The 24,064-nt window shown below is 40.9% G+C and overlaps 1 protein-coding gene and 1 long non-coding RNA gene across 9 annotated transcripts in view; both read left to right on the top strand.

Annotated features, from left to right (window-relative positions):
* The first annotated feature begins 323 nt into the window (after positions 1-323).
* On the top strand, positions 324-5,615 carry LOC109872153 (uncharacterized). Its single transcript, XR_002252413.2, has 3 exons — positions 324-753; positions 1,262-1,460; positions 4,498-5,615. It is a non-coding gene; the product is annotated as an uncharacterized LOC109872153 (long non-coding RNA).
* Positions 5,616-7,337: 1,722 nt separating this feature from the next.
* LOC109871702 (nuclear receptor coactivator 2-like) overlaps positions 7,338-24,064 on the top strand; it is a 52,387-nt gene continuing 35,660 nt past the window's right edge. For 6 of the 8 annotated variants that reach the window (XR_004205752.1, XR_004205751.1, XM_031806730.1 and 3 more), the window contains exons 1-4: positions 7,338-7,445; positions 14,360-14,427; positions 21,740-21,850; positions 22,982-23,154. Coding sequence is in view for 6 of the 8 variants with exons in the window: in XM_031806730.1 (XP_031662590.1) it covers positions 21,759-21,850; positions 22,982-23,154 (265 nt within the window). In the remaining 2 variants the exon portion in view is untranslated. Of the gene's footprint in view, positions 7,446-14,359; positions 14,428-15,119; positions 15,322-21,739; positions 21,851-22,981; positions 23,155-24,064 lie in introns of those variants that run through there. The other 2 variants (XM_031806726.1, XM_031806727.1) reach the window with 2 other exon arrangements.

Here is a 24,064-nt window from a genome sequence, read left to right as displayed (position 1 = left end):
CCTGGTCCAATGACACTACGTAAACCAATACATATTTAGTGGAAACGAGAAAATAAGATTTTCATTTTGTAAAATATACTACAGTTGCTAGCCACGCTTGCCCCTCTCGGATAGCATCGGCTCAGCTTTCCAGGTGCTATTGTTGCAAAGAGGGTTCCATTCTTTCTGGTTGGTTTAATGTAGCCCAATAATGGACTAAATGAGCCTACCGTTACTCCTTATAGTCCAAGGACCTTACATGTTCAGTTGAGAGGCGAATTGGCTCTGGCAGCCAAAACGGACAAATACTCCATCTAAACTAGCCGACTAAACTCAACTCCACCGTGTGCGACTTGTGTGAGCGCACTGGAGCTTCAAAGTTACATAAAATTAAGTTATCAATTACACAGAACAACGTTATGTGTAATCGGGGGTTGTTCTTTTGAAATCTGTCGTTTTTGATAACTTCCTTTATTGTGAGGTTCAGTCCGCCCACACTAGTCACCGCTCAACTCCATCTTAAATAGCGGAGTTGGAGTTTAATCGGCTACATCTAAATAAATAGATTCTCAATTGCTGAAAAATTCTGTAAAGATAGCTAAAGCGCTCTACATTTATATCACCTCTAAATAATTTCACAAATGCAAAATGTACACTTACTGTACGCTATTTTAACAGTTTTTTACACACTTGGATGCGACTGTATTTTTCAGTGACAACACGTTCTAACATTACCTACATTTACACTCAGACTCGGATAGCTATTTGGCACAGGTAAGCCTGTCTTCCTCTTTTTTTCAGTAAACATGCCCTGTAACATGGAAACATGGCAGTGTGGGAATTCTAACCCTATAAAGGTGTGTAGTAATTTAACATTTTGTTTTTAGAAAATTATTTCTCGCTGATTTCAGTTCCTTATGTTCCCAAACCCGTACTGCAAGCGATGCGTTTTAAAGTTCATAACGAGCGTCAGGGCTCTTAACAAAACACCCCCGATCAGAAGTTACTATCGTCAATAGACGTAGTTAGCGTCTATGAATGGGCTAGGTCAAATGCGGTAAGATTGTAGGCAGTTATTGTTTGTATGGATATTGCAATTGACCAAAAGTGTCAAGCTGCTATGTTACTATGTGTTACTAGTATGTGCATGCATGTGCCCTTTTAAGTAATATATTGGCCAAAGCCAGTGTGTCTGTCTATCTCTGTGGCTGTATGTATGTGCAGTGTCTCATCCACAGTCTGAGCGCGTCTGTCTGTCTGTGCATGGTCCTGTTCTCCCCAGGACACACAGAGGTCCTCGTGTTGGAGGAGGAGAAGGCCAACTTCTCAGGAGACTGTATTCTGGGGAGGGAACTGCCGTGTTTGAAGATCTCTATGACTATGTGAAATCTCTGCAAATCCTGTTGGACTCACAGGCTGACCTAATATAACCAACTCTGAAACACTGAATGGTATAATTGAATGAAAAGTGCTCAAAAAAGGTATGGATATCATCCATTAGAAAAGACACATTACATTACATAAATTCTACTGTCAGTCACACCTTCAAATGGCTAGTTCACATTAGCTACAGTGTCTTCAGAAAGTATTCACACCCCTTGACTTTTTCTACATTTTGTTGTGTTACATCCTGAATTTAAAATGCATTACATTGAGATGTGTCACTGGCCTACACACAATAACCCATAATGTCAAGGTGGAATTATGTTTGTAGACATTTTTACAAATGTATTCCAGATGAAAGCTGAAGTGTCTTGAGTCAATAAGTATTCAACCCCTTTGTTATGGCAAGAAGTAAACATGTGCTTAACAAGTCACATAATAATTTGCATGGACTCACTGTGTGCAATAATAGTGTTTAACATGATCTTTGAATAACTACCACACATACAATTATCTGTAAGGTCCCTCAGTCAAGCAGTGAATTACAAACAGATTCAACCACAAAGATCAGGGAGGTTTTCCAATGCCTCGCAAAGAAGGGCACCTGTTGAGCATGGTGAAGTTATTAATTATACTTTGGATGGTGTATCAACACACCCAGTCACGACAAAGATACAGGCTTCCTTCCTAACTCAGTTGTCGGAAAGGAAAGAAACAGCTTAGGGATTTCACAATGATGCAGGTCAATAGTGACTTTAAAACAGTTTAATGGCTGTGATAGGCGAAAACTTAAGGATGGATCAACAACATTGTAGTTACTCCACAATACTAACCTAAATGACGGAGGGAAAAGAAGGAAGCTTGTACAGAATAAAAATATTCAAAAACATGCATCCTGTTTGCAATAAGGAAAAAAGGTAAACTGCAAAAAAAATTGTCAAAGAAGTTAACTTTATGTCCAGAATTCAAAGCGTTATGTTTGGGGCAAATCCAACACATGACTGAGTACCACTCTTCATGTTATCAAGCAATGGGGGTGGCTGCATCATGTTATACGTGTGCTTGTCATCGGCCAGGACTAGGGAGTTTTTTTTAGGATAAAAAGAAACTGAATAAAACTAAGCACAGACAAAATCCTAGAGGAAAACCTGGTCAGTCTGCTTTCCAACAGACACTGGAAGGCAAATCCCCCTTTCAGCAGGACAATAACCTAAAACACAAGGCCAAATATACACTGGAGTTGCGTACCAAGATGACATTGAATGTTCCGGAGTGGCCTAGTTACAGTTTTTACTTACAATGAACAAAAATATAAATGGAACATGTAACAATTTCAAAGATTTTACTGAGTAACAGTTCATATAAGGAAATTAGTCCATTTAAATTAATTCTTTAGGCCCTAATCTATGTATTTCACATGACTGGGAATACAGATATGCATCCGTTGGTCACAGATACCATTTAAAAAAGGTAGGGGGTGGGGATCAGAAAAACAGTCAGTATCTGGTGTGACCACCATTTGCCTCATGCAGCGCGACACATCTCCTTTGCATAGAGTTGATCAGGCTGTTGATTGTGGCCTGTGGAATCTTGTCCCACTCCTCTTCAATGGCTGTGCAAAGTCGCTGGACATTGGCGGAAACTGGAACATGCTGTCGTACACGTCGATCCAGAGCATCCCAAACATGCTCAATGGGTGACATGTCTGGTGAGTATGCAGGCCATTGAAGAACTGGGCCTCTTTCAGCTTCCAGGAATTGAGTAAAGGTCCTTGTGACATGGGGCTGTGCATTATGCTGAAACATGAGGTGATGGTGGGGGATGAATGGCATCAATAAAATGCAATTGTGTTTGTTGTCCCTAGCTTATGCCTACCCATACATAATCCCACCGCCACTGTTCACAATGTTGACATCAGCAAACCACTCACCCAATTGAGGCCATACACGCTGTCTGCCATCTGCCCAGTACAGTAGAAACTGGGATTCATCTGTGAAGTGCACACTTCTCCAGCGTGCCAGTGGCCATCAAAGTTAAGCATTTTCCCACTGAAGTCAGTTATGACACCAAACTGCGGTCAGGTCAAGACCCTGGTGAGGATGACGAGCACACAGATGAGCTTCCCTGAGACTGTTTCTGACAGTTTGTGCAGAAATTCTTCAGTTGTGCAAACCAACAGTTTCATCAACTGTCCGGGTCTGGTCTCAGACCATCCCATAGGTGAAGAAACCAGATGTGGAGGTCCTGGGCTGGTGTGGTTACACGTTGTCTGTGGTTGTGAGGCTGGCTGGACGTACTGCCAAATTCTCTAAAACGACATTGGAGGCGGGTTAGGTAGAGAGATGAACTTTAAATTCTCTGGTAACAGCTCTGATGGACATTCCTGCAGTCAGCAAGCCAATTGCACACTACCTCAAAACTTGAGACATCTATGGCATTGTGTTGTGAGACAAAGCTGCACGTTTTAGAGTGGCATTTTCTTGTCCCCGGCATAAGGTGCACCTGTAAAACGATCATGCTGTTTAATCAGCTTCTTGATATGCCACATCGGACAAGTGGATGGTTTATCTTGGCCAAGGGTAAATGCTCACTAGCAGGGATACAAACAAAATTGTGCACAGAATTTGAGAGAAATTAGCATTTAAGGGAACTTTTATTTCAGCTCATGAAACATGGGACCAACACTTTACATGTTGCATTTATATTTTTGTTCAGTGTAAATTGGCTTGAAAATCAATAGACTTGAACATGGCTGTCTAGCAATGATCAACAACCAACTTGACAGAGCTTGAAGAATTTGAAAAATAATGAACAAATATTTAACAATCCAGTTGTGCAAAGCTCAGAGACTTATTCAGACATGTATTGACTCAAATTATACATTTCAGTGTTTACATTTCAATACATTATGCAAAACTGTCTAAAAACGTGTTTTTGCTTTCTCATTATGGGGTATTGTGTGTAAACGGGTGAGAAAAAAAAAATTAATCGATTTTGAATTCAGGCTGTAACACAACAAAATGTGGAATAAGTCAAGGGGTATGAATGATTTCTGAAGGCACCTTATGTATAGAACTCAACACAAAAACATCTTCTACAAGAGTCATTAATTTCTTCCTTATCTAATATCTGCAGGCCATAGCCCTGTGGTCCAAGATGTAGCTTCTAAGATCCAGCATTACATCAGCCATAGAAACCTCAGAGAGCAACAGTTCCTCACTGTTCTCCAGGCAGCCTTAAGGAAACACATGGACTTCTATGGAACTGCTCAAAGTCGTCTACAAGGTGTGGGAATTGTAACTTAAAGTTACGATCCTCTGTTGGTAACCGTAAGATTGATATACAGTATGTGTAGATGCTGACCCAAGAATGTTAAGTCATTCAAAACATACTAACACTGCTTTGCCTATAGAAATGAACATTTACAAATCTGTGGAATCTTGTGCTATACTCTACTTTGTATCTCACTTTAACATTTAAGAGACACCTGAACGTCTTCATAACGCAACAAAGGTGAACCTTGTGCAGCACCTTAAGAAATTTGAGAAGGGTGGGAAGATAACTGTTGGTTTGTCTTCATTTCTTTCAATTAAATTGTCATCTTATGTTACACTATTTGCTTAATGTACCGTAATACTATGTTCTAGATGTTTTTATTTTGTCTCCAATTTTCTTTCAGCCAGTGATGAATCTTCTCACACAAATAAATTGAAGAGTAGTTTATGATCCACACTTTAATTCGACAAAGGACACTTGAGATCTTGGATTTCCCTGTGCAACGCACAAATGAGCTTGGTTTGGTGTGATATGAAGAGTATTTTGCAAGAATATGAAGTTATTCTTCATATCAATGAAATGATCGTGTCCGTACTGTCTGAATACAGCCAAAGGAGAAAGTTGAAATGTGAAAGAAGAATATAGCTGGCCCAGCACATACATTTAGTACAGTACCAATGTACTGGTGGCCACCTTTCATACATTTTTAACATGCCGACTTTGGACATTTGATAACATCATCTGAACTCAAAATAAACACATATAAATTGAAACCCTGTGCAAAGAGTTCATTTCAACCAAGATCACACTGATTTTCCAATTGAAACACCAAGATCAAACTATATGAATCCATAATGCAAAATGTATTGATGCCTAATAAATTATAGTTTTTCAAAATAGAATTAACGCTACTGAACGTTCTAATTTCATAATTCATTGCCTTTTGCTGATTGTGCAATTTAAACATTGTATGGGGCTAATGCATTTGCTAACGTCACTCTGATAAATACTCACTAGGTGGCAGTGTTAATCAAAGAAAGAATAAACGAACTGGAAAATGAGAAAGAGGAGTAGAATCAGAGACGGAAGTGGAAGCAAGAGACAACCCACCAACCCACTCAATGTTTTTTTTCTGGTTCAATGAAAGTCAATTAACTAAGTAGACCAGACCCAGCTGCTATTGCATTGGTGCCTATGGGAGACCCTCCCCGTTAAATAGACCGGAACTGACCTTGGTAGAATGTCAGCCTATAATGGCATAGATTTTGCATTTACCCCACAAGCAGGGAACCACTCAACAAGCAACAACATTAGGATATTACCAATTGCCTTCCATGGGTGGCTTTTGAATGTACTACTGAATTGTGATTTTTAAACTGTAATAGGCAACCAAAGCAATGATTGGCTGCCCTTGATTCCACCCTATGAAATGTATGGAAACTAGATCCCCCAAATGTCTCAAACTAGATAAATATTATATTTACAGGATAGAGAATTACAATGTGTAAAATACTGCTAAAAAGCTTGAAACGAGTATAACATAAGGTAGAGAAATAGCTACACGAGTCCCTCTTTCAAAATGTATAAACCCTTTACCTTGCCCAAACAATCTCTATTTAAATGAAGCACATTATTTAACAACAATTTATTTTATCAACAGCAGGTTTGGCCAATTAGTAAGTGGCTGTGGCCACTATAAAGGCAGAAATGGGGGAAAGTAAGTAGCCTGATTGGTTCTATGGATATTTTGAGGATGCAACATTGTATCTGTCCCCAAATGGTGTCTTTGAGAGCATGGGCAGCACCATTGAAGCCATCTCCATTTTGAAGTAGGACATTTTTGTCTTCTACTACTTCTATGAGTTTGTAAACATCTAAAAGGGTACATACTACCCCCTGGATTGTGTTGTTGGAACAGGTATAAAACCAAGGTTGTCGATTTACTGCCACCTGCATTTATGGAATGTTTGCTCAGCAGTATAATTAATTGGCTGATCCCTCTGATGATGTGGATGGAATTGTGATCATTCCTTAACTCATGGGAAGTCCCATCCAGTTGACCAGTTAAAAATGATGAAAGTCCTCAATGGCACTGCCCATGTGGGCACCAGACTCTATCTAGCTCTATGATTTGGACCGAGATTATTTATGAGCGGTTCCAACATCTGCCTGAGACATTTTTACCATGCCATAGAGACAAAATTCATAATGTGAAGAGGCACTATCTTACTGTGTTTGTGTGGAGGCATGTTATTTGACTCCTACTTATATTAATATGTTGTAGCTTGGGCTGCATGGCAAATACAAAGCCTAACATCAAATACAAACCTGAAGAGTAAGGCACACTTTTTTACTCATTAATTTGGGCCTAAAATAACGGGGTGTTTGTTGGTAGCCTACATTTGAAAGACTCCAAAATGTAATGTTTCATTATTTAAATTCAACCTTAAAGGACGATATGACTAAAACACTTCTGAGTAAGCACAGCAGGGTCAACCTATTCAAGTTAAAAAAACAACAACACATTGTTAACCAACTTTAATCGGTCGCATTGATACCATGAGTCTGTCTGCCTTTAAGCTGTTATGGCTGGCTGCAGAGTCATTATTCTGGCCTGTTCTGTGAGCAGCAAAGTCTATTGTGGTAATGAGGGCTGGTGCGCTGCGCGTGTGGGGGAGGACTATGGGCATGATAAACAAGCACCACAGTCATCGCAGAGGAACATGGCGGCAGTGCTGTTACATTGCCGATTCACGAGTACGAAGGTCCTGACATAGCAGTTCAAATTTATGGGACTTCAAGTTACGGTAAGTTATGGAGAGTAACTTACAATATATGCATTTTGTAGTGAAGAAGTGTGTTTTTGTCCAGATATATATGCTATAATCCATAATGTCAGTTTAGGTTTACCATTGGGAAGCTGCGTTGTTGCTTGTTATCTGAAGCGAGATATTTCTTTAGATGGTTCGAAGATTACTTCTACAATAGTTTTGTTTTGAAGCGTTGCTGAAGTTTAACTTTGTTTAGGCTACTAAGCAATGTAAATCACATTTGTTTTTGCTTGTGAGTCTATAGGCTACTGTGTTTTGAGTTTCAGAGAGAAGTTGAAGGAGGTTCCTATTTGCAAATTCATTTGAAGATTGAACAACGACATCGATAGCGGATATAGTGGTAAACATTGCACGTAGTTCGAGGTTTTTGCATAATGCAAAATAGCTTATTGAAACCAAAAGAACAGACGTGGTTGAAGAAACCAAACGTCACTGGCGTATGAGTTCAAGTAGGAAATCCTCAGCAAGCAAGGCACCACATTTTCGATTGGTAATCCGTCCTATCTATCTAACACTTAGAAACGTTTGCGATCTGAGAAGTGCAACATTATATATCAGTCACATTGACATATTCAAAGGAATGATATCATTTTGACTTCAACTGTTCATCAACCTTTGCGTGACGTCATATGGCGAACGTGACGCAAGTCTTCCCACAGGAATTATCTATAACTGTTTAAAAAAATAGAAATAGTTCCAAAACACACATTTGGCAATTCGTTCCTATAACCTCAGTGTTGGTTTATCAGTGACTATCACCTAAACGGTTAAAACCAATATCTCAATCATAGTATAATTTTTTTGCTTGCCTTGTGAGAATCTCTGTGTTACTGTGTGTTAATGCATCATAATGAATCATCAGCTTTAAATTGCTAGTAAAGAATATTAGGAGAAAGGAATGGCACCAAAATCGAATACAGTTCACATTGAGCAGGACCAGTGGGCCACCAATAAATTGGCCTGCAGAAGGTTGACCATATGGCAGGTGCATAGTGTTATCCATAGTGAGATATTACCTAATAAGTCAACTGCTATTAGAGTAGAAATATATAAAGATTGGACGAAAGGCTGGGTCTATTGGTAGAGAATCTCTTAATATTGGACTAGTGGCCCTTTAACTTTATTCTCTGCTTCTGTATTACACAGCAGTGAACTTTGAAAGGTATTGCATCACACAGCCTCTTTCCTTGTTCTGTCATTGTCCATCTTTTCATTAATAAATGCACAAATCTTACATGAAAAGCAGAACTTTGTTGACAGAGATGGGCAACTTTATATTTGTTTAGTAATGGTAACATATAGTATTTTCGATCTTATTTTGCTTATCGTTTTAGAGCCTTTTAGCCTGTTAATTTGCCACTATTTAGTAAGCTGTGCAGAAGACTTGGCATGTGCTTCAAACATACAGTACACAGCGAGTGATTTGGAAGGGATGCCATTTCATTGCATAGCTTGATGACTGTACTTTAACATTTAAAGTGGAACTGACAGTGTTTTAGCATTTTACATTTTAGGCTTTTAAAATACGTTTATCCAGAGAAACATATGGTAGCAATTAGGGTTAATTGCCTTGCTCAAGGGCACACTGGCAGATTTTTCACCCAGTTGGCTCATGGATTCAAACTAGCAACGTTTCGGTTACTGGCCCAATGCTCTTGGCATGTGATCTTATTTAAATCTGTTCATATTCACCCCCAGGAAGAATATGATGCCTTTTTTAAAATGTGTTTTTTACTTTACATTTTCTGAGTAGCGATCACTTAGCTATGGTCATTTTCATGTTTTCATAATTCCATAGAATGTTGGGGAATGAGGTAGAGGAAGACTTGTGTGAAATTCTAAAGCAATATAGAGTGGGAACGCAGCCATGCATTTGGACAATTAATAGATCATTCAGTAAATAACACCTAATAAACGTGTCAGTCTTGTCAAGGACCGGACTCTACACAGACCGGTTCGCCATAGCCAATCGGAGCTACAGTAGGTCTATATGCAAATAAGCAATTATCCACATGGGCTTGCCATCATTCACTTTGTACTTTGACTGCGTTTACAGGCTGTAGCAACAGTGAAATTTTAGATAATTAGAAAAGCATTCGCCAAAAGCCACAAAATACCAGAATGAAATTAGCTAAAAATCGAATGAGGGAACAGTAGATAAACTCTCTCAAACTTTCAGCTTGTAGTCAGTCAAAATTGAATTGATAAACGATGGGGAATAGTATCCTGCTCGCCTGCCAATGCATGCTTGTCCCAACCCACGTTTTGACAAGTGAATGGGGACTTGCCTGCCTGCCTGCTCATTTTGATCGATGGGCAGTTTTTCTCAAGCAGGTTTCTGCAGGCTAAACATGAATTTAGGGCTTGCAAAGTTATCGTGTAACCGATTAAAATAAAATAACCCTCAACCGTTGTTTATTATATTTAGTTTATTTGTGGAATGAACAGCTGACTGAAGACAGGCCAGGCATTCTTTGCTGTTTACTTTCTGTGGTAACATGAACTCTTTTCAACTGCGATGGAACTGTGTTGCTCCTTGCTGAAACAAGCTAGGTGTTTTAGGAAAGGAGTCTGGTTGACTAGGCTCTGCCACCTTGACTTCAGCTGCAGAACATGCAGTAAGGAGAGGAGAAAATGTGTGCCTTTTTCATAATTTTTGTTTTTGTTTTAATGAAAACAAAATACTATTCAAACGATTATAACAGTGACTGCGATCATTTGGCTGACCAATAACCATTGTTGAAAATTCCTTGATGTCACAGCCCTGCCTGAACTTAAATCCCATCTTAGATGGGGCCTGCTGAAATCACAGCAACATCAGTTATTCCTTTTGCATTGAGTTTATTTACTCATTTCAAAGTAATCAGAACTCTGATATTTGAAGCGCTGCATCAGTCAATTGAGTGCTCTAACCTACATCTTACCTTGTGCTTTCCTCCACTGGCCATTGAAATTCTGCTTCCCTCAGTAATTGTTTTGTATATCCGTTCTTATGTGGCCTAGTTATGAGAGGCTGTGTACTACTACAGTATGATTATTCATTTATCCATTAACGTGCCCAGTTCCTGTCACAGTTGTTCAATTGATCTATTCATATGGATTCATTTCATTACCTTTTAATTTTATTTTTGTATACAATGCAGACCAGGTTATGATACAGCAGCATTGTTTGTTCATATGTTGTCCTCCATACTGTTTGACAGAATGGCTCTGTAGGGTGACTACAAATCTAAATGATTGGACCTAGCTCGGTACTGGAGAATTAGTCACACGACAGTTTTCTTCCAAGTGCATGCAGGCCAGTGCTGCTTACAAGGGCACTTCCCAGGAGAGAGTGTGTGTATATGGTGCTGCCACCCCCTGGCAGTCATCTCCTCAAATACCTCAATGGCGGCTCATGGGTGGACTGTCACCTTAAGAGTAAGCGGTCCATTCCTTTCTAGCATTCAACAATGCAGAAAAATAGCAATTACTGTCATGAAATGGTGGATGTAACATACTGGACTGAGGAGACTGGTTCAAATGGTGTATCTGTTTATGTGAACCCCTCCGTGGACAGTCCACACACACACACACACACACACACACACACAATCGTTAAAAAAAAGACACAATTGGTGAAAAAATATCCGAATTGGGCTGCCTGTGTAAACGCAGCGTTAGTGTAGACATAGTCACAACCCACCATGGTGAACTGTTTCTAGGCCACCCAGCAAACAAGAGGGAATGCAGCAGAATGAACCAGTGGCCAGGGAGCCAAGTCCAGGGTTGCATAACAAGTGCTAATTTGGTTTGCGCTGTGGCCATAATTCTGCAGCTATGTGACAGGGCCCGGTCTCCCCTGTGCTACACCCTGTGTGAAGCACTGTGGGCTAACATGACTAGCAGCCAAGCCTGCATGCTTGGATCCAACCTCTGTTTTGTTTAGAATGTTATTTTCTTCTTTGGGAATCCCACATTGCTGTGAGAAATGTCAGCAGCATTTTCATGTAGGTGCTCGCATGTTAACTCCACCAGTGGTTAGGACATGTACTGTTCTGCTGTATTTGCCTGCATGTGTAGAGAAACCTGGAGGCAGTGGTTGCATGAAATATCCTGGAATAATATTAGGTAGTATGGGTGTGAAAAGCCTACCAATAAACTCTAAAGCCCTGTTCACACTGCAGGCCTTAATGCTCAAATCTGTTTTGGAATATTGACTGTCCAAACACCAAGTTACGAGTGACCAAACTGGATTTGTGTGTGTGTGTGTGTTCAGACAGCAATTATTTGCTGACATGGCTACAATAGTTATCATAGTAACGATGGGTGTGTGTGCAGTGGTGTAGGCTGATTTGGTAGTGTTTTTATTTTTTTTAACCTTTTATTTAACCAGGCAAGTCAGTTAAGAACAAATTCTTATTTTCAATGACTGCCTAGGAACAGTGGGTTAACTGCCTGTTCAGAGTCAGAACGACAGATTTGTACCTTGTCAGCTCGGGGGTTTGAACTTGCAACCTTCCGGTTACTAGTCCAACACTCTAACCACTAGGCTACCCTGCCGCCCCGGTTCTCGTGCTTCTGATCACTCAGAAGTTATGTAGCAAGCTAAAGTGACAATGTCTGTCATGGCTGTTTCCCAGTTGCTTTGAATGTTTAAAATCATTGTGTAAGAACTTATTTTTATTTTATTTTTTAAAGCCTCAAAGGATAAGATGGTCCAACTTTCAAAACGAGTCACTTTTTTTGCCACAGCACTGAGCTAGCTAGCTGTTTAGCTTTCTAGCACGTTCACTCATTTGTTAGTAAACGATTAACAAGCTAGTTAGCTACCACATGTTCTTGTCAAACTGTCAACAGAATAGCTAGCAAGCAACAAGATATGCCAAATAGCAGTCTAAAAACCACTTGAGATCAAATCAAATTAGACCGTTCAGAGACAAGTCGCATGGCCAAGGTGGTTTGAAATGTGTCTTGAAATATCAGATTCCATATGCTTTTGGGCTGTTTAGACTGCAGGAAAAATAACAGATTCTAGTCGGACATGCAAAAAAAGGATTTAAATGATTTCAAACTACCATTGTGAACAAGGCCTAATTGTGCCATGTTATGAAAATAAGTTTGTGGTTATGGTGGTTTTAAGTTAGGATCCATGTAAAATCATCAGGTATTACAATGTGATCATGATATCGACCATTTAACATCCTAACTGTCATCACTGCTGACATAGGCAGGCAAGAAGTATTTGTTGCAATACCATAATGACTAAAGGCTACTAAGGCTAGATGCTTACCATCTGGTTGCTTGGTAACACAAATTAATCATAGCCTGGAAGTGTGTGTGTAAAATGGTTTAAGGATGACTACCATCACTTGTGCTTCTGTGGTTTACTATGTTGGTGTACAGATGTGAAACTAGACACCTAGAAAACACTATGGAGAAAACAATATTTACTTTCTACAGATCTTAGCCATTACACGGTACAAAGTACAGCTGATCTAAGGCTTGGATTGGTTGAAAAAAATCTGATTTTAGATCTGTGCAGGCAGGGGGCAAAGTCTACCATGAGCCAGTTGGACAAATTTAAAATTCATGACAGTATTCCGTGTCGATTGAGTAATGACTTGTAAGCACTCGGCCAAAGATCTCAGAGATCCGCTCGGGTATCTACTGTAGCTTCAAGCCATCAACCAGGAGAGAAATTCCATCTGAGTGAGGTGCCATTTTATCCTGATGTGTTGTGTTCAGATCACATGACTGGATCAAATGAATTGATCTGGGTGAACCAGCATTGCTCTTCGAGATGCCTTGTCATTGTCTCATTCCGGGGGGAATGAGCCAATGCAAAGCTGTCATTGAAGAATCTCAAATATGTAAATATTTTGATTTGTTTAACAATTATTTTTGGTTTCTACATGATTCCATGTGTTATTTCATAGTTGTGATGCCTTCACTATTCTACAATGTAGGAAATTAGTAAAAAATAAATAAAAACCCCGGAATGAATCTGTGTCCAAACATTTGACTGGTACTGTACATCCTAAGCATAGCTCATTGTTCTGAATTCTTCCTTTAACTGATTGACTATCAACAGAAAGCTGATGTCTTCTGGCCATGCTCCCCCACCCATCCCCTCTCTCTCTCCTGGGCCCTGTGGTTGGTGGAGATCATGTTACAGCAGGAGGAAAGCACTGCTGCTCTCAACACACAGCATTACATGATAGTCCTGACTGACTTGGGGAGATTTAACCTGTCCCTGTTCAGTGCAGACTGTGTCTGCCACTGCTTTGTGTGCGCACACAGCACCTATTCTCATTTGAAGACTATTTGACTTTTGCCCTGCATATTTTTGAAATTCACTTAACAGGAGATGTAGGCCTACATCAATATGCAATGAGAGAAAAAAACCTGAAATACAACCAGTGTGTCCTAGGTCCTGCTCCTCCCTCTGAATGGGATGGTGTGTTATGATCAGCTGTCGGCCCCACTCCCCACACCTCCCTTTGGTCTCTGTGTGACCAGGTGCAACTTTAAGTTCTCTGTGGTTTAAGGCTGCAGCCTGCTGAGCATCTGTCATACAGCGTCTGTCATACAGTACAAATCAGACAAACACCACCGGGGAAGCTCTAGCAGATGTTTACAGTTGACCAGTCACCAACAAATGTGCTTCCCCTTTCTACTCTTTCTGACTTGTTGCTCTCAATCTCATGTCATGCTGCTCACACATTGAAGTGAAGTAATCATGGTATAGCTACCGGTCCTCGCAGATTCAACTAATGCAAATTAGCAATGTGTCTGTGGCACTTGGCTGATTGCATTGAAAAATGAACGATAGCTCTCAAGTCAATTGAATGTACAGTATCTGTGTCTTTAGGTTTGGATCAAACTGTAGTATGCCTCTTCTTGTTCAGGCCTTCAAAGAGAGGAGTGGGTGATGCCTGCAGAAGTTCATTAAGAAGGATGCGTTTCATAAGCCAAGGTGAGTCAGCTGAATCAACCGTTCTCATTCCCTCCCTGATATTGTGCCATTTCTGCTTTGGAACTGTCCTGTTTACTATAAGAAGCGTAAGCTTTGTCTGAGCCATAAGGCAGGAGCCTGTCTCGTGTTTCCGAGGGCGTGAGGCAGTTTGATGTACAAGTACAACCCCTGTACAGGACGCTAGCCAACGGTGTATAATATAGTGTATATTATATTTGTATCTAACAACAATCTACATTTACTGACATACACAACTCTATGACAACAACAATAAGCCGTTTTGTTGGTTCTATAGAACTGCTATAAACCAAATATTGATATTATGTAATGCTCTGCAAAGTGAAAGTAAAGAGAAGCGACAGGCCTCTGCAGGTTGACTGGCTAGTGAAACGAAAGCCAGCAGCCTGCTGTGTTTAAAACACACACACACTTCTTTTGTCTTTTGCCAGCCCATTGTTGCCTCTGCTTTGTCTCATGTGACAAGAGCAGGCCATTATCTTGGTGAAAAGGGAAACCACTTTTCGGGGCCGGGCATCATCAAACTATTGGAATTTTCGAGTGCTCTCTGCTCTCTCTAGCTGCTGGATTTCCGGAGGCGGGGCCAGGGAAGAGTGGGGGAGGGGATTGGAGATCATCGGCTGTGGCTCTGAGGGGATTGTGCTGTAGTTTGTCAGCTGTCATTAGGAGCAGATGACACAGGAGGTAATCTGCTGTTTGTGCATGTCCTTGCTCCAGCATGTGCCTCTGTCTACATCGCTGTGACTGCCTGTCTGCCTGGGCTCAACGTTAACCAGCCTATGTGGGAGGGCTTCTCCTGTTTTTGCTGTGAAACTGAGTCGACAGTAGCCATGGGTCAGACACTGTTGATTTATGGACCCATGTTTGGTCAAAGGGGTAAGTAATCAAGGAATGGAATAAATAGCTATTGTTTCCTAATGGAGGAGATTACATTGTGTTTGTTTAGAATTGTCTGTTTCTTGGTATAGAATTGTTGCTGTTTTTAGGCGAGTGTTTTGTGTGTGGGATTTTTGTCTATGTTGCGTCTTTGAAATACACAACGAACTTCCTATGGTATCCTGAGAGGAATTTAGATGTCCACAGAACATTCCATTAGCTCTTTGTTGTGTGCTGTCAGCAGTCCTACTGATGCCACCGGAGATGAACAGGACAAGCCCCTCTGTAAACAACCCCATAAGGGCCACCAGTCTGGTGAGGAGGCTGGGATACTAAATTAACTTTGTATATAGAGCTGTGAATGTGTGGCCAAATAAATGTGTACAGTTAACTGACAGTAAGGAATTTAGGCTTCTGGATCCTGTCTTCAGACACGAGGGCTCAGAAGTGCATTTCATTGGGCTTTGGTCAAAAGTAGTGTACTACATACTATTTTTCTTTTTTGACCAAGTCGTATAGTAGGCCCCTAGCTGTCGGTCATGGGGCATCTCTTCAGTAGAGGGCCGAGGAAGGTGAACCTTGCTCTTTAACACACCCCTCACTCTGCCCTCACTCTGCCCTCACTCTGCCTGCTTCTTGCCTGGCATAGCAAAGCATAGGTGTCAGCAACAGGTGGGCTGCAGGCCTAAACTAGTTCGCCACAGGGTGTGTTCAATGGTATTGATCTGGTTCCATGATCAATGCATTATAACATTTGGCTCCTTATGTAGTGCACTACCTTTGACCAGAGCCCAATAGGCCTATATAAGGAATATGGTGCCATTTCTGACACAGACATTGTCAAGCCCACACAGGCTGTAATGTAAGGTCAGCCTGTTATTTCCATGTTGCCTTCCATCAGCCCATTGAGCATAATCTAAAATCTAAACCAATTTTGTGTGCTCAGTCAGTGTACAGAAATATTTCTTAGAGGATCATTTGGACTAAATCTAAGTAAATTACATTGACTCTTCGCTTCATTCAAATAGCAATTTGGGATGTATTAATGCGACAGAAGTGGGTCATTGACGATGAGCACACTTGGACTACACACTTGCACACACAGTCAGTCGTTTGGTGCACATTCCAGCACACAAGTGTCACAAGCCATCAGTAAATTAGGAAAATGCAATAAAAGACTGTTAGAAATGCCTATCCTGCTTTACCAATGGTAGCAGCCAGGGCTGAGCAGATAACATCTGGATGGTCCTATGCTTTCTGTCTATTAGGAGTGACTCATTTCTTCTAGATACATCCAGTCTTCTGGATATTCTATGATATCACCATTAATTCACAAGAGAAGTGTTTGCTAATTCCGCTATGGGTTGTGAGTCATAGGATGTGTCCCAAATGTCACCCTATTCCCCTTTTTTAATTCCCTATATAGTGCGTATGATCCCTGGTCAAAAGTAGTACACTACAACAGGAATAGGGTACTGTTTGGGACGTACCATAGCTGTCCACTGAAGACTGAGCAGGGACGCCAGCATCTTGGACCAGGGTTGATAGCCATTAAAGTGCCTTTTTTTTAGGTCTGACTTTTGTCTTGGCTGGCATTGCTAAGTGTGTACCCTTACTATAGGGGAGAGGGGCTAGGGGACATAGGCAGGGGAGTGTATCTCAAATGGCACCCTTTCACCTAAACATGTGCTCTACTTTTGACAAGGGACCATACAGCTCTGGTCAAAAGTAGTGCACCGAATAGGGTGCCATTTGGGATATCCCCAGGTAGTGGGAGTGGGCCAGGGGACGTCGGCAGGCCAGGGCTGAGCCCTGATTCAATTTGACCTGAGGGATCAGCCTGATAATGGCTGGCTCCAGCTCTCATCCGACATCTCGTTGAATTGATTATTTTAGTCTGCTACCTCCCTGGTCGCACCAGTATCAGATCAATGTGCAGGGCTACAAGGTATTTGTTTATTTATTTTTATTTCACCTTTATTTTACCAGGTAGGCTAGTTGAGAACCAGTTCTCATTCACAACTGTGACCTGGCCAAGATAAAGCAAATCAGTGCGACACAGACAACAACACAGAGTTACACATGGAATACACAAACGTATAGTCAATAACACAATAGAAAAAAATATGTACATAAAGGCAGGGTAAAGTGGCTAGGCATCAGGATGGATAATAATAGTAAGAATAAAGAACAGAGCAGGGGCGAGTTGACTTTGTTGTTCCTTTTTGTAATTTACAGTTTAGGAATTGACTTGCGTGACAATGGAAAAACCACAGTATTTAATTTGGTTTTGTTTATTAGGATATTTTAGCCCACCAAGGGCTAGTTTTCAAGAGTAATTGAAAAAGTAAGAACATTTTCATTGTTTTAGCCTACCCAATGTGGTGGTGTTGGGCTGTGTGTGTTAGTCTATTTTGGTCCATATGTCTTTTGTCTCCCAGACAGCGAAGAGGTTACAGGATAAACAACAGCTGCAAACATACGTAGCTACAGAAAAATGAAGGCTCCTAATCTACATGTACACTAAAGATTTAATACCTAGTGTATATGTCTGATGGGAGGGCTTCAGCCCTGTTACCGTGAGGTTTTATACAGGCTTAGACCTGTCTCTGTACAGGCTTAGACATCCTCCAACAGTCGAACTGACTAAGAGGGTCCACGTCATGTCAGTCTGCATGCGTGGTATCTCTACATCCTCAATAAGGCTATTCTGAACTCTGTACGCAGGAAAGCAATCAGGCCTATGTGATCAGAAATATTTTGATTTTATATTATTCCTATATTTGGTAGTGCTGGCCAGCCTTGATACTCTTGTCAAAGCACTTGACTCTCCAGGGAGGATGATGGTGATGAAGAGAGCAGTTACATCTGATTATGACATCATGGCGTTGATCTGATGTGGCCCCATTCTCAGCTCCCAGGAGGGTGGTGACCTCACAAAAAGCATGCTGGGACAGATTGTTCCATCACCGCTCGAGGCAGGCACACTCTTGATGAATTAACAGTGATGAAGCCTACCACAAAATGCTAACACCCCAGCATCTTCTCCTTCCAATCCAATGCTAATGAAATTAGAGCCAAGTGCCTCAAAGTAAAACCATTTAAAAACAATTTCAGCAGAGAGAAGAAAACAGTTCAGAGATCAACTGAGCCATTTAAAGAATGAACCGTTGGATTGATCACTGCTTCCTAGCGGGATTATCCTCCTGATCAAAACACAAACCACTGTTCTGCTTTTGGGAGAATCAATTGTCATGTAGTGTGTTATTTTCAACCATAAAATAATTACAATTGTTTTAATCGTGTTGTGCACCTTTTTGTAGGCCGTGCAGCATGCCTAAAACATTGATACTATTAAAAAAAAAAATTAAGGACATTTTTATACTTAGGAGGAGCGAGAGTCTTACGCCTACTTTCCCTCACGTGTTATGGACCTGTGGAAATTGGAAGACTAATGTGCTGGCCACACCGGTTGCGTTACGTGCGCGAGCGTTGCAAAAGAAATGTACACGTGTTATTCAATCATTGCATCCACACTGCTCGAGTGTGTCAACGAGCATCTGCATAGCTAGGCGCTTCTGTTTGGACGCTTGATGCGCTGCAAGTCCCGCCTCTCCCTTCTCCTGATTTAGTTTTTTAGGAGTGTATACCCATGTGGGTTATTGAAAGATGAACTGAGGTCCAGTTGCACCTTAAAGATGGTTGCCAACTGCAATATAAATTCCAAAGAAGAAGCTTGAAGAAGAGATTACAAGACACAAACTCAGTTTACCCTTTTATCTGTGGATTAATTGTCGGAATAGAGAACATTGTGCATTTTAGGTAAAAATAACAACCCAATGTTTATATCCCTGGTCAAATTAGCTAGCAACAGCAAGCTAGCTAGCTAAATTGCCATACATGTTTTTAATGCTTTCGACCTGTCCCCAAATGAATATAGTTCAGAGTTTGTTTTGATATTTCAACCTGTGTGTCCTGATCGTGTCTGGTGTGAGTGAATCGAATCGATATGCATGAGATCCGCTCGCCCGGTGTAGTCAGCATGTAAGGCATCATAAAGATCCATTTCCTCCATTGCATTTCGAGGAGTAAGAAGATGTCACTAAATCTCTGCAAATGTGTTAACATTTGCCAATAAAAGCTGCATCGTCTACAACCCACGATCGGATTCTGGCCTATGGTTACTCCTACGTTATCAGACCATTTTTAAAGGGCTTTTGCCATTTTTCTTATGTGAAAAGTATTATAAGTTGGAAGACCTTGCTCCAAATCACTATAGTCAAAGGCCATAGTGTGCTATTTTACTCAATGGTGGAAATGGCTGAATGGCCAACATTCTGAAATGATTTGTAACTTCTGAATGCATTGAGCTGCTACCTTGTAATGGAATGAGGATGTAGGCTCTGTCCATGCATTTAGAGCAAGCAGCCAGTCAAATAGCAGGCTGTTTTACAATGGCCTGCGTCCCAAACGGCACTCTATTCCCTGTGTGGAGCACTACTTTTGACCAGGACCTATAGGGCTCTGTTTATTGAGAGTCATGTGTGACCATGCCTCTGTTGTATTGTACTACCATTACCTTTAGGAGGGCATCTCTTGTTGTCTCTTCATCAGGATCAGAGGCTGTTTCACAGGGTAGGCTATATAGCGTTCTATTACATAATATTATATTCTCCCAAACACCTGCTCTGACTTTAAACTCAAAGCTACTTTTCAAGCTACTTTTCTCAGCACCACGGAAAGTGCTACAGTCTAAATGGGACAGTGGCTGATGTCTTCAATATTCTCACTGTTATCTAATGCCTACAGTACAGCTTTACATTTATACCCAATCAGTTGAAGCTTTACAGTGAGCATGTCTTGTAATTAATTACCCATCAATGTGAGCAAGGAAACATGTTTCCCTGCATGGTTTAACATGAACATGTTGATTGCCATAATCACTGCGTCTCAAGATGATTGTATGATCTGTTTCGTTTCATGAGAGCTTTGATAAGCTCTCTCTCTCATATATTTAACTGATCAAGTGATTAGCCCTAATGATTCCTTCCTGTATAAATTTGCTAAGCATGCATACATGAAAGAAGTAGATTGAGACTCCTCCTGCTCCCACGCCTCCTCTTTCCTTCCTCCTCTTTCCTTCCTCCTCTCTCTGCTCCTCCTACTCCCTCCTCCCTCTCATCCTTCTGATCGAATGGGGCCATTGTACTCTCAGTAAGGATCTGTGGGCTGATTATTCATTTAGATGAGCAGGGAGATTTGCTCCAGCCGGCCCTCTACTCCTCTCATCTGCTCAGTGGCAGGTCCCGGCTGTGTGTTATGTAATGGTCAGGTGATGTGCTGTCCTGTTAGTAATTTAGTCTGCTCCACCAGCAGATCAGCTCAACGCTAGGCTAGCTGACACCACCACTGCCCTAAAGACCAGCTAGGTGGCCACACTGTCGCATATGTAATGAAACCTCACTGTACATAATATGCTTTTGCTGTTTTCATTTGGGATATATTTATTCAGGAATTGGGGTATTTATTATGATTAATTTATTTCAATTGTCCCCCGGGTAGATACAGATCACCGTAGAAGTGTATTTTCACATTTAGTCAGAAATCTGTGATGCGTTTGGCTTATAACCATCATTCTGGCTAAAGCAGTTCCATTTTGAATGAGGCCACGGGAATCTGTCTATTCAGATCAGTTGTTGTGATTATCCTCTGTTTTTAAGTTATTTGCGTGACTGTTCTTGTCTCTATGTAGCACTGTTGTTTCATGTATTTGTGTGGACTCCAAGAAGAATAGCTACTGCTTCAGCAATAGCAAATGGAGATCTGAACAAACCAATAGTTCACAGCCCCTTGTTGTTGACAGATCTCTTATTGTTACTTTTCAAGTATCAGCCAATGCAGGACCTGAATGTCAGCCTAGTTGCCATCCACACATACTGGGTACAATGAAAGAGTTCTGTTTGCTGTTTGTTAGCTAGCAATTTACCTTTGCTTCTACTGCATTCGCGTAACAGGCAGGCTCCTTGTGGAGTGCAATGGTTAGAGCGTTGGACTAGTTAACTGTACGGTTGCAAGATTGGATCCACTGAGCTGACAAGGTGAAAATCTGTCGTTCTGCCCCTGAACAAGGCCGTTAACCCACTGTTCCTAGGCCGTCATAGAAAATAAGAATGTGTTCTTAACTGACTTGCCTAGTTAAATAAAGGTATAAAAATCGGCACCCAAAAATACAGATTTACGATTTATGAAAACATGAAATCGGCCCTATTTAATCAGCCATCCAGATTAATCGGTCAACCTCTAATTGGTAGATACCCGTATACTGATTAATGCTCCAGAGGTTTATTGCAACGTTTCAACCTGAAGGTCTTCGTCAGGCTTGAGCCTTAATGGTGTCTTCTGCTCTCTCTTTCTGTAGTTGGTGATATTTGCTGAAGATGAGTAGTGCGGGGGACAACACCCCCGACCCTGCTGCCAGGGGAGAGTCTCTGAAGCGGAAAGAATGTGGCCCGGATCTCCTGGGGCCCAGGTAAGATCAGCTGTCAAACACACACAACCATAGTATGCGTCGCAAATGGCATCCTATTCCCCCTATATAGTGCACTACTTTTAATTAGGGCTCTTACAGATACCTCTCCAATATGTGTGCGCACACCTACGCCTCAACACAAACTTAGTTACGGATCCATTTCCGTTGGAAAGTTCTAGAAGGTCATTCAGCAGTCAGGTTATACACAGGTCATACGGAGATGGATACCCTATTCCCTATTTAGTGCACTAGTTTTGATCACAACGTGATCAAAATAATTGCACTTTGTAGAGAATGTATTTATTTTATTTCACCTTTATTTAACCAGGTAGGCAAGTTGAGAACAAGTTCTCATTTACAATTGCGACCTGGCCAAGATAAAGCAAAGCAGTTCGACACATACAACGACACAGAGTTACACATGGAGTAAAACAAACATACAGTCAATAATACAGTATAAACAAGTCTATATACGATGAGAGCAAATGAGGTGAGAAGGGAGGTAAAGGCAAAAAAGGCCATGGTGGCAAAGTAAATACAATATAGCAAGTAAAACACTGGAATGGTAGTTTTGCAATGGAAGAATGTGCAAAGTAGAAATAAAAAATAATGGGGTGCAAAGGAGCAAAATAAATAAATAAATAAAAATTAAATACAGTTGGGAAAGAGGTAGTTGTTTGGGCTAAATTATAGGTGGGCTATGTACAGGTGCAGTAATCTGTGAGCTGCTCTGACAGTTGGTGCTTAAAGCTAGTGAGGGAGATAAGTGTTTCCAGTTTCAGAGTTGTTTGTAGTTCGTTCCAGTCATTGGCAGCAGAGAACTGGAAGGAGAGGCGGCCAAAGAAATAATTGGTTTTGGGGGTGACTAGAGAGATATACCTGCTGCAGCGTGTGCTTCAGGTGGGAGATGCTATGGTGACCAGGAATAGGGTGCCATCGTGCAATGACAGAATACAGAATTACATGTTTTTTTCTTTCTTGCCATCTATTAATCTTAAGTACATGTATAGGCTATCTAAATTGCTTGCTTAAGTTTTGATAAAAAGACATATTGCTGTGAAAGTATTTTTCCTAATCAGTGTTGTTCACTTGCCCTGGGTTGTCGGTTGTCTTACCTCTCTGTCTCCACAGCCCCAAGAGGAGCATGGAAAAACCAAACCGGGAGCATGAAAACAAATACATTGAAGAACTGGCGGAGTTGATCTTTGCAAACATCAATGACATTGACAACTTCAATGTCAAGCCGGACAAATGTGCAATCTTGAAAGAAACTGTGAAGCAGATTCGTCAAATAAAAGAGCAGGGTAAGGCTTTATTTGACTTTATTGACCCTTTTCTAATATTGAGTTAATTCCCCTCCATTGTAAGCACACAATCACTTGCTTTCTTCAAAATACCACACTTAATGTACATTTCATGTGTGTGTGTGTGTGTGAGCGAGCAGGACTGCACGTGTATTTCAGTCAGCTGCGTTGTGTGTCTGTGTCTGCTTGAAGGGCAGACAACAGCCGAGCAGATGCGCACGCACACACAGTGGAAGATCAGATGAGACACTCTTCTTGATGATAATGAAAAGCAGGCTGTTATTCACTGACTGGATTATATAATGATGAGCAATGTGATGTAAGACTCAGAGGAAACTAGGAGAGAGGGAGAGAGACGGCCTATTGTATTAATTATGCAGTTGAAGTCGGAAGTTTACATACACTTAGGTTGGAGTCAATAACTCGTTTTGCAACAACTCCACAATTTTCTTGTTAACAAACTATAGTTTTGGGAAGTCGGTTAGGACATCTACTTTGTGCATGACACAAGTAATTTTTCCAACAATTATTTACAGACAGATTATTGCACTTGTAATTCACTGTACTTATAAATCACAATTCCAGTGGGTCAGAAGTTTACATACACTAAGTTGACTGTGCCTTTAAACAGCTTGGACAATTCCAGAAAATGATGTCATGGCTTTAGAAGCTTCTGTTAGGCTAATTGATATAATTTGAGTCAATTGGAGGTGTATATGTGGATTTATTTCAAGGCCTACCTTCAAACTCAGTGCCTCTTTGCTTGACACAAAATAAATCAGCCAAGACCACAGAATATTTTTTCCCAAATGTCTGAAGGTACTACGTTCATCTGTACAAACAATAGTACGCAAGTATAAACACCATAGGACCACGCAGCCGTCATACCACTCAGGAAGGAGACGCGTTC

The sequence above is a fragment of the Oncorhynchus kisutch genome, linkage group LG27 (genome assembly GCF_002021735.2).
Source record: "Oncorhynchus kisutch isolate 150728-3 linkage group LG27, Okis_V2, whole genome shotgun sequence".
NCBI classification, from domain to species: Eukaryota; Metazoa; Chordata; class Actinopteri; order Salmoniformes; family Salmonidae; genus Oncorhynchus; species Oncorhynchus kisutch.
Note: the sequence above shows the minus strand (reverse complement) of the source record. Positions and strands in the feature narration are given on the sequence as shown.